The sequence below is a fragment of the Coenobita brevimanus genome, chromosome 79 (genome assembly GCF_032717465.1).
Source record: "Coenobita brevimanus isolate Jiangsu-jjx chromosome 79, ASM3271746v2, whole genome shotgun sequence".
Classification (NCBI taxonomy): domain Eukaryota; kingdom Metazoa; phylum Arthropoda; class Malacostraca; order Decapoda; family Coenobitidae; genus Coenobita; species Coenobita brevimanus.
Window position 1 is genome coordinate 2,466,571 of NC_137032.1, and position 21,662 is coordinate 2,488,232.

The 21,662-nt window shown below is 42.1% G+C and overlaps 1 protein-coding gene across 1 annotated transcript in view; it reads right to left on the bottom strand.

The window, feature by feature from the left end:
* The window catches only part of LOC145408967 (fat-like cadherin-related tumor suppressor homolog), a 335,831-nt gene that overhangs the window by 121,356 nt on the left and 192,813 nt on the right, over positions 1-21,662 (bottom strand). Inside the window, exons 5-8 of the mRNA XM_080279544.1 lie at positions 13,485-13,580; positions 8,031-8,186; positions 1,352-1,562; positions 265-404 (exon numbers count right to left, since the gene is read on the bottom strand). Of these exons, the coding sequence (XP_080135670.1) occupies positions 265-404; positions 1,352-1,562; positions 8,031-8,186; positions 13,485-13,580 (603 nt within the window). The remainder of the gene's footprint in view (positions 1-264; positions 405-1,351; positions 1,563-8,030; positions 8,187-13,484; positions 13,581-21,662) is intronic.

A 21,662-nucleotide genomic window follows, 5' to 3' on the forward strand; every position in this document is an offset into this window, starting at 1 on the left:
TAGTGGATGCGAACTGACCTTACTGGATGGCCTTAGTGGATGCGAACTGACTCTGCTGGACGCGAAATGACCTTAGTGGATGCGAACTGACCTTAGTGGATGCAAACTGACCTTTGTGGATGACCTTAGTGGATGCGAACTAACTTTAGTAGACGCGAACTGACTTTAGTGGACGCGAGTTGACCTTAATGAGTGCGAACTGACCTTAGTGGATGCGAACTGACCTTAGTGGATGCGAACTGACCTTAGTGGATGCGAACTGACCTTAGTGGACGCCGTGTGGACGCCATCTGTAGCGGTGACGGTGAGGGAGTAGTGGTATTGGTCCTCGTGGTCCAGACGTCGGGCCAAACTGACCAAACCTGTGTCCACGCCCATACTGAACCGACCACTGTCATCTCCCTCTGTACCGAGAGAGAGAGAGAGAGAGAGAGAGAGAGAGAGAGAGAGAGAGAGAGAGAGAGAGAGAGAGAGAGAAATTACCATGACATTAGTGATGCAACATTATCACGGCCATTATCATCAGTGGAAATAATTACTTACATTATCAGATTATCACCTAATCATTCAACCCTAATTAGCAAAGAAATGTGCTTGTTAGTTAATTTCACTGTTCTCAAACCTGTTCCAGTCCACGTTAAAGCCTAGTCTATATAAAAATTACTTCATGTAGCACTGGAGGTTCTGTAGCATCTCTTTCTAACTGATGTATTCTTTATTGCTGAAACTATGTCGATATTACAACGTTATAAAAAATACACCAGAGGATATTATGGTTTGTTATTCGGCATTTACGAGATATAAACAGTGCTACCTGAGAATATTATGATGCAATGTTAAAAATAAATTGCCATGGAGGAGGTGCTAAGTAGTCTCCTGCGTCACTTACTGCACAACGTCCAAAGCGACAGGATTCATCTATAATATACTACCTAAAGGTGTCATCGCGGCTTATTATTATAAACAATATTTTAATAACATACAAGAAGATTGTGAGGTGTAATGTGCAAAATAAATGGCTAAGGAAGAGGTGTTACGGTGTCTCCTACCCCACTTACAATCCAAAAAGGGATACGACTCACCAATAATATCTACTAAAAGGTGTCAGTAACAAAGTTTACATTTAGTGAAGTGTAAGGCACAGGATAAATCGCTATTTAAAAGTTACCGCGAAGTCTTCTATAAACAGGACCGTAAAAACGACAGCACTCACCCGTAACAGTAGACCACATGATTTTGCTGTCCGAATATGTTACTGATGCATAGTACGATGGACACTGCAGTTCAGATTCTGTGTAATGAGTAACTCGATATGAAAAAGGGATTACGAGGTCTATGCCACTACACCCACCCGTTATATAATACCACAGTGTATCGTTGTCAGGGTCGTGTGCCGTGACGAAAGCAACCATGTGCCCCGGTGGATCTGTCTCCATGACGTGGGCGGGTGCAGGAGGGGTCAGCACGGGCAGGTGGGTTGAAGACTGTGGAACCTGAGCCACCCGCACAAGAACTCGAGTCGTGGCGCTAAGCTGTGGTTGACCCTTATCCCGCGCCTGCACCTGTAGGGGAAAGAGTGAGGTGTGATTACAGTCATTGCAAAGTAGAATTTCACTCAGCATTACCTCCACACTGGTCCACATGTCGAGTCGTGGCCCTGAGTTATGGTTGCCATTTATTTCGTCTCTGTACCCATAAGGAAGAGAATGTGGGGTATGAGTAATGGTCTTTTAAAATCAATATTAGACTTCCTCAAAACTCCATACTTGCCTATACGCACGAGAATCCGTGTTCTCACTAAGCTGTGGATGTTCCTTGTTCACACGTGTGTGTGTGTGTGTGTGTGTGTGTGTGTGTGTGTGTGTGTGTGTGTGTGTGTGTGTGTGTGTCGGAGGGAAGAGAGGGCTGGTTATAGTCCACTTTAAGTTATAATTAAGGTTATAGTCTACGTGGCACTGTAAACTTCGTGGCAACGTTTTCTTATGAATTTATTTTCTAAGCAAGGGAGCGATATCGGTCAGTATTGACCCCCAGGCCGGTGGGTGAGTGGGGATATAAACTCTTACAGCTTCAAATCATGCATTTTTGTAGAAATATCGAAGTTATATATATATATATATATATATATATTATACCTTTTCGAAAGCTCTATTATTATCGTAGTATCAAATAAACCCAGAATTCACCGATAACTTTGTCAAATATACCTAAAGTATTCTTAGAACTGTCAAAACGCCTAAGTTTTTGTTGTCTGGATAAAAACATAGGATGCTCCACTTAACTGATGAATACCGGTTTAGTAATAACGATATTGTGGGAGATTAAGTGTGATCACGTTTCTTTGATGATTAGTACAGCTGTCGCCACACTCAAGGCCCAGGAATCAAAGCTTTGGAGTGACGTTCTTATTTGATTTTTGCTGAAAGCAAGCAAAACGGAAATCACTTCAACCAAAACCAAAGATGAAATAACCAACGGATAATGGTGCATGCGAATAGCACGTGTAATTAACATCCTTTTCATCAAGAGTTACTTGACTCAAACAACTGTCGCTCGCTCAAACACGCCCCACACCTTATTGAGGACATACATATATTACTTAGAACAGTGCATATAAAAGTTCTCTTACACACTATTTTTGTCGCCTTTTACGGTATAATTTCCATCAGTGACATACAGTGCGACGTGTGAAGTTACGTGAAGGATAAACTGCTTGGGTGTTACTAAATATCCAGAGCCACTTAAATACTACCCTTACACTCAACCACAACACACACAATAATTCCACATACGTCCATAATCCCTCACCCTTAACTCCATGACATGTAATTACAGCCTATTCTGATTGTAATTATTCGTATTGGTAGAGATGATGGAGTTGAGTGAGCAAGTGTAGGCTGGTGTGGAACGATGTGTCATGCCTGACCTTAATTCTAATTAGGAATTAACTATACCTGCTGGGATGTTGAGTTCAAGGTTTTATTCTAAATGGCTTTGGATATTTCCTAATACATCATCCTCAGCGATCTACTTTGCGCATTACACCTTAAAATCCTCATGTCTGATTAAACGAAAGCTAAGATATAGCACGCAAAATACATCACTATGGAGGGAGTACTGCAAAATCTTCTGTGCCACCGAATGTACGGGCCTGGTTGGGGAAAGTGAAGATTCTTTGTCCGATGGGAAAATTGGCGCCTGGTTACATGAGTGGGAAAGTGAGTCTTCTTGACTTATTGAGGGAGTGCCACTTCATTACCTGACATTAGCAACTCGAGACCGCTAGAAAGAACACCTTCACGTGGTTGTACCGATATACCTGGGTGGCGGCGCTGGCCGTTTTTTTTTTTTTTTTTTTAAGTGTCTCAGCTCATTTTCCCTCCCCTAAATGGAGAAGGGTAAACTGCAGAAGGGCAGTTTCAACCTGTAGTCCACTGGTTTACGTTCAGATGAGCCGGGGGCATAAGAACAACATCAAGAAATATCACTCGCATAATCGTCCGACTTCGGTAGTTTTCCAGTGGCAAGGAAACTGCTTTGCTGTAGCTAAAGATGGATAATGATGACAATTACGATAAATTTCAGCAAACAAACAAACAAAAATATCTTTACGGCATACCTGATTATTTTTTACTCACCACCACCTGGGGAACAAAATCCATACTCTCTTTAGGTCATCTCATCATTATCACCAGCGTAACACATACCAGTCCAGTGCGATCAGGCCTCACGTTCACAAACTTCATGCATGCAGACAACAAAATTCACTGAAGAAACTATACAACACTTCAGCACACTAAAATGCACATCTATCACCAACCTTACAGGACATATTACAGAGTTCAACAGTTTCATACTCAACGCAAACAAACACCACAATCCACAACGCAAAAGAAGATATTACAACTCACACTTTACACTGGACATTGCTCGCCTCATAAGACAACATGAACACAAATCCTCTTTCCCACATACACACAAGATATCATCACAAGTTCTTAAGAACTAAATAACGAGATCAACAACAAAACTAGTATAAAGAAAATGGAAAACTGGAACGCCTTTGTAACAACACTCATCACTCCAAAGAACCCTCCCGGCACTACAAACTACCTAACAGTATTATTAAATCACAAACAAGCACCTCCAACACCCAATCTGCTATTATCTTCAACACCCACACCAACGTCAACACCAGCACTCACACCAACATCAACACCAGCACACACACCCCCATCAACTCCAACATCCGCGTCGCCAACCAAACACCCATACCGCCATCACCCCCAACACCCATACCGCCATCACCTTCAACACCCAACACATCCCTTCCTACAAAGAACACGACAACATACTCGTGAACCACTGCACAAGCACAAGTCACCTAACACCAACACGCATCGAGTCTGAAAAAAACAGTCCTCCTAGCATAGCCTATCCTATACACTCGACTACAGTGCAACCTCCTTGATCCCAGGACAGACACATAACATTATCAAGAAAAGAAGGAACTGTACAAGCACTGGGCCGGGTTCTATCTGCAAACTAGACCTGAAACGTTTAGGACCTCATGGTATCCAGCCCCTCACAAACATCAGCAACAACTCAAACGCACGCTGCAGCATTCCCAATAGTTGGAAATAAGGAACAATTATTGCTATACTTAACCGAACAAAGACCCAAAAGACCATTCTTTGTAAAGATCCACAACACTACTTAGCACACCATCCAAAATAACTGAACGTCTCACTGTCAACAATGCCAAACCTCATGTCCCCCTTGCTCTTTCACAACATCGATTTAGAGCACTACACCCTACAAACACAATATTGATTAATCACACACAGATGACGGTACAGACTCAACAACACCCACACAACGAACACTTCACATAACAATAGGTGGTAGTAAACCCTTCCATGCCATCCTCCGAGGCATACTAATCACCATGATATACAACACACGTGGAAAACAACAAATGCTGGCTTGCCGACTACGTATCTGGCAGACAAGCACATGTTACAGTCAGGGGCGAGTCATCACGAACACGGTATTTTCCTAATGGAAATCCACAGGGCTTTGTTCTCTCACCCACACTCTTCAACCTGTACATGCATGATATTCCACACCACAACCCCTTGCAAACATCACCTCAGATGCAGATGACATCATGAAAACAGTCACACGGCACACTGCAGACACAGCCTGCACACAGAACTACCTCACCACAATGCAGACTTGAATCTAGGATAAGAGGCTCACGATTGCTCAGTAAGATCCATCACCCCACTCATCACCAGCAACAAACAAGAACTCAGGTACTCCCCTCATATCACACCGAACAACGCTCCTGTGCCACATACACCTCCTACCATGATCCTTGGAGTGACATACAACCTTGAAATACCTTCAAGGACACGTACAATACATCAAGATGCGGTGCACCCCCAAACTCAATCCACCCAGGGCAGCTACAGAGACAGTGTGTGAACATAAAAATAAAATACTCTCCTTACTCTACATACATTAGATTTATTAGATTAGAGACCTTCTATGTCTGCCCTGGCATGGGTTCCCAACCTATCTAATATTCACTGCAACACCTTGCAAACCATACAGAACAACGCCCTATGCATCATCACTGGCTGCACCAAAACCATTCCTATTGCTCATCTACACTCTGAAACCAAGTCCTCCCTGTCAAAGACTACCCTATCCTCAGAGGTATACAATTCTATGCATTAGTCTGTGCCACTGCCCAACATCCGTAATTACATGACAGATACACAGCACACCTCGGAACATAAAACAATAACCATATAAATATTATCACAATAACCATATAAATATTATCAGACTCTCTTCAACAGCATCCTCCCTCCAGACATTCCCACACCAGCAACGAAAAAGCGCCTTGATACTCCCTTCATGCACAAGGCAATACATCTCTATCAGAATACAGAATTACTGTATCGCAAGCCCCCCTCCTGATATCCACCCATCGGAGGTATCTTAAAATAGATACGATCCAGTTCACCTACCTAGGCTTAAAGCAGGACATCACCCTACCCTTCTGAGCTACCAACTTTGATCTGGGTTGGGCTTGGGTGTGGTGGAACCACAGATGACACGTGCCCTGCTTGTAGAATAGGCCCACACAACAAACATACATAATGGAGTACAGCATAGCAACTAAGAGGCAGCCATATCATTAAGAAGGTATGAAACCTGTGGGATAATCTCACAGAGGTATTTTGCTTACCTGCGATCGACGGGTGTGCTTGATCAGACGGTTCGGGGCTGAGAAGCAGCAGCAGCAACAACTACTTCCAGACGATTTATTGAGCTAGCCGGTGACTCTGGCCCATTATCCCATTAATAACATTACAGCTGTTGCATTTGCTGACAGATCGTATAATTCTGCTGAGCAGAAACCACGAATATCCACTACGTTCATTCATTAATTATTCAGCGAGGAACCAGCTCCTCTTACACCCCATCAATCACGCGCGCTAAGCAATATATATGATCATTACCAACTCTAATTATGATGCATTAAGTCGCCAGGTAATCAGGGAACGGATCGTCAGGGGACAAGATTAATTTCAGCAGCCAATAGATTCGCGCTCCAGCAATCGAGCAATTTTCTGCACATTAATCATCACTGCTGCATCAGTAATTGTCAGGATGCTCCAATTGTAGACGTGTTCTGTTGAGTACTTACATTGGACCAACAAAGTATCGGTGCTCAGTGTGCTTCAAACAACGTGAAGCCAAAGACGACGGATACCGCAAAGCATTCCGTGGCATTTTACATGAAAAAGACAGTATAATTTTAAGAAAGAGAACACCAGAGGGATAGGATTAAATACAGAGAGAAGTGAGACGCAGAAAAAAAAAAAAAAACAGCAAGTGACGTCATTTTATTCTTGCAGGTCATGCATGAGCTAGGGAGAGAAGTCTGAAAACGTAACCATGAACGAAAAAGAACACCAGACGAGAAAGCTAGAGAATGAGTGAGTAGGCGTGATTATGAACAAGAAAAGGCAAGAGTGAAAGAGAAACTTAAAAAATGAACTAAGGATGGGCGAAAAAAAAAAAGTGCAATGAAAATGGAAAAATGCGAACATGAACCCGGAAGAGGGAAAAGGAACGGGAAAACAGGAAAACAGATGAGGAAAATGTGAGACAGCTCCACCTGCAGCGTTATAACAGTAAATGTCACGGAAAGGTTAGGTGCGCAACACAGCAGAGGTAGAATTATCTTTTTTTTTTGTTTATCATCACCGCCTTTAATTCATCATCATCGTCATCATCATCATCATCATCATCATCACCTTCATCATTTCTCCTTCTTCTTCTCCCCTAAAGTTGCAAGGTTAGGTAGAACAAAGAACAGAGGAAAAAATGAAATATGCAAATATTATCATCTTGACCGTCATTATTCTTTTAATAACCACTGTCTTCATTCTCATAATCAACACTAAGATGGATAATGTTGAAATAAGAAAATTTATACAAATAATATTCATCTCAGTCATTCAAACCTTCCCCCTCCTCATCATCATCACCATCATCACTATAGAAGTTAGGTGGCAGAAAGGATGCAAATATGTCTGAGAAAAATGAGAAATAAATAGAAGAAAAACAATCCGCATCATTATCACAATCATCAACATCATTATTATTATTATCATCGTATCATGACCATATCATCACTTTACAGGCTAGGAAATGATGTTTTAGCGTGACATTATAATATTCAACGTCTTGGCCACAATAAGTGCCCTTCTGACTAGGTTTGGTTAGGTTAGATTAGGGTGGGCTTAGGGTTCGGGTTACGGTTAGGTTAGATTTGACTAGATTGTTAGGTTAGAGATACTGTATGTTTGGGTTAGTGAAGTTGGTGTTAGGGTTTGGTTAGTCAGGCTAGGTTAGGATAGAGTTAGGCTTGTTTGGTTAGGACAGAATACGTTAGGGAAAGTTAAGGTATACGAACTGTAGAACAACAAATTTTCTGCATGACTTACCAAAAGCTCAAACGCCTTGCCCGGAGTCAGTGCCCTGTTGGTGTACACTTGGCCCGTCTTGGGGTGGATCTTGAAGCGGCCTTTCTTGCCCTTGCCAGTCTTGATACTGTAGTCTAAATCGCCGTTGATACCCGCGTCAGCATCCCGGGCGAACACCTTTGGGCAAGCAAGAGAGGATGGTGAAACTTGTCCCATGTTCTCGTCATTAACATCCCCTAACATCTTATGACGCTGTCTTCACTTGAACTATACTCTTTTTACGCTAACGTGGCCTACAATTGCCATCTCTCAATCTTCAGTGCTGTGTTATGGAATGAGATTAACACTCGATTATGGTGTTTGTCACGAAGAAATGCTATGTAAAGAATGTCAAGCCGATATGTTATGTTCTACCTCTAACCTACGTGAAATAAGCTGTAATTGGACGAATATCTGGGCCAGGTTAGACTGATAAAAGCGTAAGGGTAAATATGACAACACATTAGCCTTAGATTATGGTGCTAATCACGAAGAAGTGCAATGGAAAGGATGTAGGGCGGTAGTAATGTCTTTTTCTGCCACTGAACCACTATAAATATGTTGAAAACGAAAATCTACGCCTAATTAAGCTGAATGATCTATACTGTTTTTATTCCAACCTGCCCCAAATTAATGTCTTTTTGCAGCTTATTTCACGTAGCTCTGTGACAGGAAGAGACTATGCTACTGCTCTACATACTTCTCATAGCACTTCTTTGTGACTATCATCATAATATAGTGCCAGTCTATCCTTACAGCTCAGCATTCAAGATATAGAGATGGGAATTTTAGGCCAAGTTAGAGTAAAATGAGCATAATGCGTTAATCGCATAAATCCTATCTCTTGTCGACGGGAAGAAGCCGCCAGAGTTTCAAGCGGGAGGCCTTTGTCAGTGGTTCGTGTGTGTGTGTGTGTGTGTGTGTGTGTGTGTGTGTGTGTGTGTGTGTGTGTGTGTGTGTGTGTGTGTGTGTGTGTGTGTGTGTGTGTGTGTGTGTGTGTGTGTGTGTGTGTGTGTGTGTGTGTGTGTGTGTGTGTGTGTGTGTGTGTGTGTGTGTGTGTGTGTGTGTGTGTGTGTGTGTGTGTGTGTGTGTGTGTGTGTGTGTGTGTGTGTGTGTGTGTGTGTGTGTGTGTGTGTGTGTGTGTGTGTGTGTGTGTGTGTGTGTGTGTGTGTGTGTGTGTGTGTGTGTGTGTGTGTGTGTGTGTGTGTGTGTGTGTGTGTGTGTGTGTGTGTGTGTGTGTGTGTGTGTGTGTGTGTGTGTGTGTGTGTGTGTGTGTGTGTGTGTGTGTGTGTGTGTGTGTGTGTGTGTGTGTGTGTGTGTGTGTGTGTGTGTGTGTGTGTGTGTGTGTGTGTGTGTGTGTGTGTGAAACCCTGACTACTGTTTCCTGCCAGACAGAGGTAGGTTCAAAGGGTTGGATTTTTGGTGACACAGGAAACTTCTTAGCACCTCTTCCCTGGCGATTTATTTTGCCTAGGACATCTTAATATTCTCTCCAACACTGTTCACATTGTGTTCTATCGACATAGTTTGTATCATTGACATACTGGAGGATATTAAGGAGAAACAGGCAAAATAAATCGCTAAGAAACAGGTGCAACGAACTCGCCACAGCCACTTAAAACACTATGGATCAAGAAAGTACAATGTGTTCCTTTTTTTTTTTTTTTTTTTTTTTTTAATGCATGAAAGAAAGAACCAAAGGCCAGGAGCCCTGATGTTAGAAAGAAAAATATCCTCACAGAGTATTAGTAATCCATCACCTGCGAGGCTACACACTCCTGTCAATAAACACATGTCATATGTTAATGTGTTAAAAAGCTCTTTTATAACACAGCACTTATCATTGCATCATGCCATGTACAGAACACGTGAAGCCAGATGAAGCCATGCTGTGAGAGTGAAAAGATGCATTACAACCCCACCTGTATCTGGAATTACAAATAGCACTCAGAGACCCTTAATGCCTTCTAAGACTCAAATGTGGCAGGTAATTACAGGTAGACAAAGAACACGTGATGGTGAATTAACCTGTAAATACTACCAGTGGAACCTAATATTTACCACAAAAGTACTGCCAGCAACAAGAGTCCTGTCACCTTTCATGCTTCCCTCTCCATTGACTTCGAAAATAAGTGGTGAATCTGCAACCACTGGCACTGATGACTTTCACTGCCCATCGATCAGTATTATCTGTGTCGCTTGGTGTGGATTCAAGAAACTAATAAAGGTCCACAGAGAGAAAAGCAGGAGAGGCAACAGGACTTATACATCCTGTCCATATTAATTAAAAGCCTAGACGACAACATTCAGACGTGACAATCTTCACAGTAATGTATGTCAGTATACTGTGGCTGTGTGTAAACCATTATGCATTCCCTTGGGAAGGTTGGCAATCTTGAATTCACCCTAGAATCATTATTAAACCTTTGAAATTCTGTGGAAAACATATGAATCTCCTCCTACGAGACCAGTAACAAATTGTGTGAACATTCATGCCACAAAGGACATGTCAGAAAGAGAACAGAATATATGCGGTGTCCACCATGTCCTCCTGGGTTTTAAAAATGTAAGTACTGTATTTAAACTGCTTAACATACTGAGATGCAGTATTAAAACTGAAGTTCCCCCTCCCCCTAAAAAAAAAAATAAATAAATAAAACAAACTTCAAAGATTGCGTATTCTATCTATTTATTACCAAACGCCTTAATCCCGTGTGGCCACAAACAAATCGTCTCCATGTCGCCCTGTCCCTCGCCATTTTACTGCTCTGCTCCCAGTTCACATCCCCCTCTCTCATATACCTCTCCACTCTATCCCTCCGTCTTATCCTTGGCCTCCCCCTCCCACTCCCCTCCTTCAATGTCACCTAGAATATGTACGTAAAATCAAATGCTGCCAGTCTGATATTGATGGCAAAGGTGTGTGGAATATCTTAAAGGATAATATATGCAAAAATAAAGAACCAAAGCCAGCTGAAAATTACCCTTTCCAAATAAAAAAGAAAGAAAAAAAGAAGAGTTCCAAAGTTAAGATTTGTTCATTTTCAAACGCTAGGATACATGTGTTTAAACGGCTGAGAACATACGCAAGGGAATAGGCAGAGAGAAAGACTGACAGATCTGGTTAGATGTACAAATGAAGGACTGAAAAAAGTACTTAGCCACTCCATTAGAGAATTTCTAAATAATGTGTGTGTGTGTGTGTGTGTGTGTGTGTGTGTGTGTGTGTGTGTGTGTGTGTGTGTGTGTGTGTGTGTGTGTGTGTGTGTGTGTGTGTGTGTGTGTGTGTGTGTGTGTGTGTGTGTGTGTGTGTGTTTAACTAGCTGGGTGTTGCTTGCCCACCGTAATGGGGCAGAGATAAAAGAAAGTATTTCAGAACAGCAGTAATCACGGAAACAAGAGTATCAGAGAGATAGAGAGATGCAGCAGAGCAAGAGGAGGGGAGCAGATGAGACGAACAGCCTTTGCCTCCATCCTACTTTGAAGTGCTGCTAAGAGGTATGCTCACCAGACATGAGAGTTGTGGTCCACACAGGGATAAATATGACCCTGTGATACAAGTGCGTTGAAGGTTGGGTGAAAGTATGTGTAGTAAAGTGTAGATTTAAGAAATGCGCAGAAGGTAGGGTGAAAGTATATAAGTAGTAAAGTGTAGATTTACGAAAGAGTTGAAAGAGGCATGTATGAGTGGGGACTGGAAGACGAAGGTAGTGCCAACGTATGGAGGAGAGGGACAACTTCCGGCAAGGGCACCTGTATAACCAGATGCAGTGCTACCTGCTTGTACAAAGGCCTCTCAGCTCCCTTTCTGTCCCTCGAAAGGGGGATGGTGAGCTGCACAAGGGCATCTTCAGTCTGCAGTCCACCGGGTTCACATCCAAATGAAACTGGAGCCATATCAACACAGCAAAGGTGTAGATATAGGTTTAAGGGGGAGATGCAAAAGGTTGATGTGCAAGGTGTGAGGGAGGCGTGTAGAAGAAGGTCATAAGGAGAACCTGAGATTCGGTCACTTCTTTTTCACCCACACATGTCAGGCAAGCCAAGCACCTGTTGCTTACCAGCAATCTCACACCTAACTACCTTTTAGTTTACTTTAACAATATATTCAATTCGTGAGAAGTTTGCCTGAAAATTGCAGCTTAACCCAATGAACCCGGGTAACGTCCGTTTTTTATTTATTCTTTCTAATATCAGATTATTTTATTCAACTTGAGAAAATTTCTCGCACTGATGGAGTTTATCAAAGCTATATCTGACCCCTCAATGTAGAACAGTCTAGCTAATGCTGAAAAAAAAAAAAAAAGTCAGGGGAAGACAAGAATAAAATGAAAAGAACGTCCTCAGGCTCAGGGGACCAAAAGATGTGCAATCCAGCTGGAAATGGTCCAATGCGAGATAAGTGTTACTGATGTCTCAGCTGTAGGGTAAACTGAGGGAAATAAAAATATCGGTCGTCTGTGCTTCCGCTCCTGGTGCTCAGTAGTCTACGTTTTGCCCTGCACAGCGTCATACTGAATATATGAGGCGGCGAAGGTATAGTGATACAAAGTCAGATGGAAAGGGGAGGTTTCAGAACGGATCAGATGTGAGGGGGTGAATTTCAGGTGATGGAATACGTGTTGGGACTTAACTCAGTATACGGACGTCTCCATCGTTCCGTACACAGTGACGTCATTTAAACCTCTGAATTTCGAGGATGTCCTTTATTGTCTATTCTTGCTGCCACACGATGATTTTTATTCAAATCAGAAGTTGTATCTAACATCTTCAGTTCGAAAAATCTCACCTAAGTTGAATAGATATGTTAGAAAATAGAAAAAAAAAAAAATCCCCAGACAGAATGGACAAACATAGGGTGTCGCGAGAAATATGTGAGATCCTTCAAGGAGTTATTCTTGGGTATTAGATGTTATATATCAATTTTCAGTAGATGCGGAGCTACAATTACTGATGACTTGATGGGCCAGAATAGTCTCCCTCTTTATTCACCCATTAGGTCGTCAGTAATTCTACTTCCGTAACGGTTGAAATTTGGCCCAAGTTGATGTAACATTTTATTTTTTTACACAAATTTTTCAAGAGAAGAATCTCCTGAACTTCCCACTTGTTCCCCTAGACACCTTGTGTAAAATGCTACGATCACACGATCCCCTTTTTCCTTAACTTGATCTAGATTTTTGTGCTTCTGTGGCAGATTTCACTTGGCTCAATGGCAGAAAAACATAATACTATGGCTGTGCAACCTTTCGTAGCATTTCTCTGATACTGGCATCATACTCTATCATTAATCTACTGTTAAATCTTGGCAGTAAAGACAGAGAGGTGGGATTTCTAGACCAAGTTAGAGTAGTAGAAGTATAGTGGACAGACAGGGCTAGAGTCTCATGCTGGCGTGCACACGACAACATTGGTAGCCTAACCTCGCCCCCTTACCCTGAACAAGGCGTCGTCCAGGTCGGTGATCTGTGAAGGTAGGAAAGATTGCCATTCCCCCCACGAGTCACCACCACCATCGTCGTCTGGGTCGAACTGCACCATTACCATCACCATCACCATCACCACCACAAGCACACAGCACAGGGACAGGGAAGCAAAGGTGTATTTACAGAAGACACAGGCACGTATTCTGTTCAGCTTAGGAGGATTTTCTAGTCAGGGAAACAACTGTCAGAATTGGTTTTAATCCACACTTAAGGAAATTTGCAGCTTTCCCCCATGACTGTCTAGCACCTGTTCATTAGTGATTAGTTCTGCACATTATATACCATCACCTTCTCAGTTGCTTTTAATATACCTAGTAATTTTTAAAGACATATACTAGGCATGAATAAAAAAAAAAAAACAGTATTAACAGGTAGTGCACGGAAATAAACATTCAAGGAAGAGGTGCTAGGAAACCTCCTTCACCCTGTCAGTCCAATGACTTATCCAAAGTATTCCTTCTATCTAAACGCGATTTTATTCGGCTTAAAGAGAGAAACAAGTTGTGAAGGAATTTATGAAGACTTTACCCTATTAACTTTTTTTTTTTTTTTCAAAATCATCCTAAGATATCTGTATTCTGTGACAATCTATATTAGGTCCACTGCAAAACGGGACCTTCTCCTAAGAGGGTGAGTAATAGACAGAATTAACCCTTGCTCAAGCTGCCGATTTATAATTAGCGAAATAGGAGCCTATAGGAAGAGTCAGAGCAACTGCAATGTTCACGTGTATTAGATCCGTATTTTCGCCGGATAAGGGCATAATATACTTTTCTCGGGGTTACCTTTTAATTTCTGGTACTATTTTAAAACTGATTTAACATAATGTGAGACATCGTATAAATGTGCACTAGCTGTCACTTAGGCCAATCTGTTCATAAAATTTGTTTCACATGATTTGTTTTTCATCAAATTTTTGTTTTTTCTTTGTTTTGAAGGCTGCATATTGAACAAGGCAACTGAGGGACGTTTTTTTTTTTTTTCTGTCATTCTGTGGACCCAAAACTTGTTTTTGATCTATGGACATTTCTGTATCGCCAAAACTAATGTCACTGTGGATATTTTACTTGGTGCACCCTTTTGAATTTAGTTCAGTTTTAATGGAGATAAGCTCATTTAAAATGACAAAAAAAAAAAAAATGGTTGGGGAAAGTAAGCGTCATTTTCTTTTCAATGTTTCTTATATTCTCTCTCTCGGTACCCTGTAAAATACTCTATGTTGGCCAGTACCCCTGAGGCCTCCCCCACTGGGTAGCAACCAAGGGTTCCATCCTGCCTAAAACCTGGTCCACGTGGAGGTGTATCACTGCAAAATTTAATCTTCCCGTGCAAAAAAAATATGGATGTGCATACCTGCATTGCTGAGAACCCCTGCGGCTGTGCCTCTCCTCCCCCCTCATAATGGGTGGCCTCTGGGGGCTCCATCCTGCCTAAAACCTGGTCTGAGCAGAAGTCTGCCACTGTAAGGGTTCATTTTCCTAATTAAAATGCTATGGGCATGCATAAAGAAGCTGCCTGCAAACTCCGGGGGCCGCTTCCCTCCATAGGGGGCGGCCCTCGGGGGTCTCACCTAGCCTTAATCCTGGTTCGCTTTGAGGACTAATACCCTTAACTTTTTTTCCTAAGTAAAAAAAAAAAAAAAGTATGGCTGTGGATTGGGGTAAACCATTCACACACAAGAAACTCTATAATGTAATCGCGCTTGGAAAATATTCAGAAATGTTCTTTGTCAAAAAAAAAAAAAAAAAAAAAAAAAAAAAAAAAAAGCCAGTGCTGCACCATGCAAAACGTATCTCAGAATATTATTATCCTAATTTTGCTTAGTAGCAGATTTTTTTTTTCTTTTTTTTAGCGTGGAAGCCAAAAACATTACATTACGCCCTTATGGAGGATCCCCAGCACCCCTTCCTTTCTGGTATATTTATGTACTGGATGCACCACTGCATTTATTGTTGTATGCTATTTAGGAATTCTGTGTCAGAACTGACAATACATAATTACCATAAAACCCAATCCTTAGGTAAAATAATCAAGAAAAATTGCTTATGATGAAGCACAGAAAACCCTCCTAAGCTGACGAAAATACTTCCCTCAGATCTGGCCTGTGTGAGCAAGGATCAAATATAATATAGTCGGTTGTTTTCGCCTGAGGAAGGCCAATCCTACAACTCGAATACTGAGTAGTACAGTAATTACATGAATTCCAATGACCCTTACTTATGAGGATGGGGTCTCCTTGGTTACTAGTCAAATCAGCTCTCCATTCTGACAACACTTGGTCATCAACTGAGCATGAAGGGGTTAGGGGTCTCTGTTAGATTGGTCAGTGCTCTATAATACGCCATCGGACTGGACTGGGCTGCCTACGAGAATACGGCCTACAAGCTGAGGGCGGTGGGTGGGTGGCTACCGTAATATGGAAGAGAGAAAGTTAACTCGAATCACAACCAACACAACACAGGGTCATATTCTAAGCGACATGGGAGACTATGCAGCACCTTCGTTAGCGACTTATTATGCTTATTCTCTTCTACGATATTTATGTATTTCTAGTACTGACAAAGAGCCCTTCAGTGTGCCAGACGATAAGATAAAATGGAAAATAAATCGCTGAAGAAAAGGTACTACAGTGTTTGCTATGCCGCTTAGTATACGATGCTTACATTTAGGTGACAAGGGAAGAGATGTCACAACTAGACTCAGTCGTGTGATTCCCAAGTAAAATACAGAGATCATCTGTCGTGAAATGGGGAAGTTAAGGTGGACTTTTGGCACACACACACACACACACACACACACACACACACACACACACACACACACACACACCTCGCACCAGACACACTATCACACAAGCAAAATTTCATCCCACATACTGTAGGTCCCTCCGTGCCCCCCGTACACAAATAATCAATCACGAATACCACAAATGTACTCACACGTACACACAAATAAACACGCACATCAACACGCAAATATTCTCTCTCTCTCTCTCTCTCTCTCTCTCTCTCTCTCTCTCTCACACACACACACACACACACACACACACACACACACACACACACTCGTCAGCTAATACCAAAAAGTCCCTTGAGAAAAACGGACCCAAGTGTTATATTCTATTTTCTTTCCTCGGTGGGGTGACTCTCGTGGGCCCGTATTCACAGGAGGATTCGTAGCACCTATCCTTTAGCGATTTATTTTGCATATTTCGTCCTAACATGATGCTGGAGAAAGACGCCTTGGGGTGGTGGCACCGATATAATCAGGCGGGTCAACTGCCTGGTTATATAAGCGTCCCTCAGCTCCCTCTCTAACCCCTGAAGGGAGTTTAGTGGACTGCAGTAGTGCAATTTAAGTCCGCAATACACTCGGTGGGTTCACGTGTCACATGCAGCTGGGGTACCGTTACTACTACTACTACAATTACTGCTACTACAACAACAACCACAAGAACAACAATTACTACTATTACTACTACTACTACTACAACTATTACTACTACAACTTTAGTTCAGGAGACTTATAGAACTGGAGGAGTTACATTTAGCCTTCATATATCCCTTCAAAACGAGAGGCTTTTCCCAAGATCAATAATATCGTCTGGAATTAGTAAGAATAAACGTCACAGGATTGAGGGTTTTTAAGGGTAGTAGTACTGGGTGTTTGCGTGCAGGAGAGGGATGCCTTCACGTGGTGACACCGATATCAGTCGGCTCTGCTGCCTGGTTATACAGACGTCTATCAGCTCCCTCCCTATCCCCTGAAAGGAGGATGGTGGAATGCTTGAGGAAGGTAACTTCAGCTTGCAGTCCACCCAGTTCGCGTTCGGATGAGACAGGTTGCAGCTACTACTACCGCTTGGTTGTACAAACATTCCTCAACCCTCTTCCTATCCCCTGAAAGGAGTATGGTGGACCGCAGCAGGAGGGCAGCTTTAACCTTAAGCCCATCAAGTTAACGTTCAGATGAGCCTGGGGTTGCAATCACTACTACTACTACTACTACTACTTTTGCTACTGCTACTGCTACTACTACTACTACTACTGCTACTACTACTACTAGTAGTAGTAGTAGTACAGGATCTTCCGGAGAATGAGAAACATCGGAAGTTTACTCTTGGTGTCCAATTTTCAGCCGTTACTGAGCTACAAATACTGATCAATTTACGGGTGAATTATGTAGGAGACCATTTGCAATCCGTAAGGTCATCAGTAACGTAACTCAACTTTTCATCCGTGTCAGTATAGCGTTTATTACTTAAAATCAACTCAAGGATACACTTATGAAATTAATCACACACTTATTGGAGCACTGAATAAATCGCTAATGAAAAGGTGCTACGGTTCTCCCTGATCAACTAAGATACGTCTCTTAATCCGATGTCCTTTTTATTTTATTCTTGCCATCTCCTGACGATTTTGTTCAGCTGGGGAGAGACTTCGAACTGAGGGGTTAAATATCGCCTCTGTAAACCCCTTCAGAGCGAGAAGCCTTTCTTAAGTTACTAAAATCGTCTGGCAACAGCAAGAAGAAACTTAAATAACATCAATTGTATTAAAGGGAGGTTATTTCTCAATTCAAGCATATTTATGATAAGCATTCAGAGTGAACATTTAGCACTGGATGTAGCTCAAGTATTATTATTATTATTATTATTATTATTATTATTATGGCTCAGAATCACACTCAGAGCTTGTGACATCTGTACTTAAATATATACAGTCGGGTCTTTAATAAAGTGCAGACATTAAGCAAATCCTGAAACATAGAGATAAAACAGACACATACATAAGTTAGAGCTAAATGAGAGAAACCTAGCCTCTACATGGATAATATGTTGGGGCAGAATGAGTGTGTTTTTAGCTATCCTTGTCTTATTCCTGTTGGCTCCTGGTCCTCGCTACCCTTGTTTTAGTCAATTCAAGATCAGAGGGAAACCTGTCCTATTAAACATGAAGAGTAGAAATTTTGTCCCAGAATTAACAGCTCGTATAATCTGCTATCTTCCTTTTATTCTTGTTGGATTTATTTGCTATGCTTCCCTTATTCTTGTTGGTTTGTATTTATCTTTGTCTCTTTCTTGTTGCCATGTATTACCTGCTTTCCTTGTCTTTTTCTTGTTGGCTTGAATTATGTGTTTTCCTTGTCTTAATCTTACTGGCTTTTCTTCACAGCAATCCTTGACTTTGCTAATATAAAGTATGCTAAAGGTAATCCTGTCACATGCACGAACGGTAACTGCTAAGACAGGAAGACTGGATTATTTTTTTATAAGTAACCCCTTCAATCCGATGACGTGCTTCATATTTTATTCTTCCTCGCTCCATTACAGTTATGTGCAATTTAGTAAGAGCCTACAGACAGAAAGGAATACAGTACATAAGGCACTGAATTACCTAACCCCTCCAGTTAAAAAATTATATCCTATTCTGTGTGCAAGTGTTTGGTGGCAGCAAGAACAAATTAGAAAACAATCATCGGAGAGAGAGAGTTAAGTGTTCATTGTAGTAATCTTAACCGCTTCTCCTCATCCCTCTTCCTTTTTCTTCCCTCCCACTTCCCACCTCTATTCCACTGCGTTTTTCTTACATAAATTTTATCTTTCCCCTCCCTCCTGCCTTCCTCACTACTTTCTCTCCCTCTTTCCTACTATCCTCTCCCTACCCTAAAGGACGTACTGTATATCCCTACCACACTCCTCTTTTCCTTCCTTTATCATTCCTTTTCACCAAAGCATTCTCGTTTGAATTACAGGAATTCTTTTTCCCTTTTTCTCCTTCAATCCTCACAAATTTCTCTTCCTCCTACCCAACTCTAATACTTCCCCTCTCTTCTTCCTGCTTTAATCTTTCCCCTTTTTCTTAGCTTTTAACCTCATCCTTTCCCATCGTCTTCCCTACCCACCTTTAATTTTAATCCGTTTTGCTTTAGTAGGGTTATAGGGGAAAAAGGTTCGTTCGTCTACTGTCCCACTGCGTCTACTCAGTACTTCGGGCACGTCCGTCACTTTCCTCTCTCACGCATCATATCACACTCCTCTACGAACAGAGAAAATTAACAGGCCTCTCTCACCTTATGACTATTAGCCAGGAGAGGAGAGTGTGTAGAAGATATGAAATTTTTTACTTACTTTTGTCCACAACTGTAACACACTTCTCTTTCCCCACATTTTTACGTACCTCTGCCATTCCACCTTATCTATCGTGCCTGGCTATCACCTGAGAGTCCCGGGTTCGATTCCCGGCATTGTGGTAATATACTGGATAATTTTTCCTGTGTAAAGTACAGGTTTCTCTCTTCTTCATCAACATCATCATCGTCGTCGTCGTCGTCAACATATCATCATTAATCTCACTATAACCCAATTAGGAAACAGGAAAAAAAAAAATAGTATGATAAAAAGAATTCGTCCCCTCATATTGCTAAAAACTATAATATTCTGCTTCAATACTTTTTTTGTTTTCTCATCCTAATCTGACAAAAATCCTTAGTAGGGACGATTTATTTTTTCCTTCATCTTAAATTTCAAAAAATCCTAAATTTTTACTCTTCCATTTGCTCTAGTCTAAGCTCAAAGGAAATCTTGGAGACGGTGGGGAAAGGAGGACGACGATAACGAGGAAGAGGAAGAGGACGAGGACGAGGTCGAGGAGGAGGAGGAGGATGCCGAGGACTAGGACGAGGAAGGGTTTGGAAAAGTGCCGCTGCTACTCGGAAAAAGTCGGCCTAAACCCTTCTGGACATCCGTTGGGTGTCAGACCCGACGCTATGGAAATCACGTAATAACTGCATGGGTTTAGAGGATGCGCGGCTGCCCGCTCATGTTCCTTCAGCATTAGTCTAGTAGTGGACAGGGAAGGTAGTGTCGCTTGGTTCTCTCTATGGGTTTTTTCCATTTATCTATTTTGGGGGTACCACACCCAAAATATAGCCCCCTTTATTTTCGCCTCTATCACGGTAAATGAATGTGCCAGAGGGTTGTGGCGGCCACAGCAGATTCTTCAGGGACCTCTAAGACTGTGAAGCGAAGGATAAGTCGTAAATGTTATTCTTTTAAGATTATTAGATTTTACTCTATACCCCTATGGTAAGTTTTGCCATTTTTCGTGTTTTTCTTTGGTCACCCCTGAAGAAGAAGGTGTTCTTTTAATTGAGTTATTTGGGGCTTCAGATTAAAGTAGAAAGGTTAAATTTTGTGTGTATTTCTTCATATCCATTAAAGTTTGATTATGAATGTGCTTCTTCATTAGTCCAAAAAAGGGTTTGTCAGACCCAACGAATGTCGGGAAGAGGTATGTAATGAACGAATGCTCCAAAGGGTAAAACACACGTTAAATCTACAGAACTCTGACAATAGTAAGGCTGCCGTACTCTTCTATCTGTACTACGAAAGTAAATCAAATCCTCGAAAGTACACATGTAACTTCTTGTTTTTCATCTCACAAGCCCCAAACCTTGCATTCTGACTTCAACAGGGCGCGTTTATGTTGTTTTTCGGCTTATATTTGCAAAACACACTCGAAACTTCTTACCTTGGGATGCATGATACCTCAAAGGAGAGAGAGAGAGAGAGAGAGAGAGAGAGTGCCCCTGCTACAGGCAATAAGTCGGCCACACAAACGCATTAAACGCTCTGGAGGACCTTCAAGAGTGCCACTCCTCGGGGCACCTTTAATAAGCCTCTCACCACGCCTCCCACCTCTCGCACCCCAACCCACAACGCTCGCTCCCTCTACTCCTCCTCCCTCTTCACCCCTCACCCCTAACACTCTCTCTCTTCCCATTCCTCTTCTTACTCAACCTACCTCTCTTTCCCACTTTTCACTCCATCCCTCTCTCTGTACTCCGCAGCTCACTCTCTCTCTCACTCCCGCCCACTCACCCACCCTCTTTCTCTACATCTACCCTCTCTTTACCCCTCACCCCCACCCCTCTCTCTCTCTCTACACCTTCTGTCTGTTAACCCCTCACCCCACCTCTCTCTCTTTCTGTTTCTCCAGTCTCTTCACCCCTTACCCCCACCTCTCTCTCTCTCTCTCCATCCCCTTACCCCCCACTCCTCGCTTTTACCTGCACCTCATCCCCAGCAGGTCCCATCTCGTTCTTCATAACAGCCAGGGGCCTC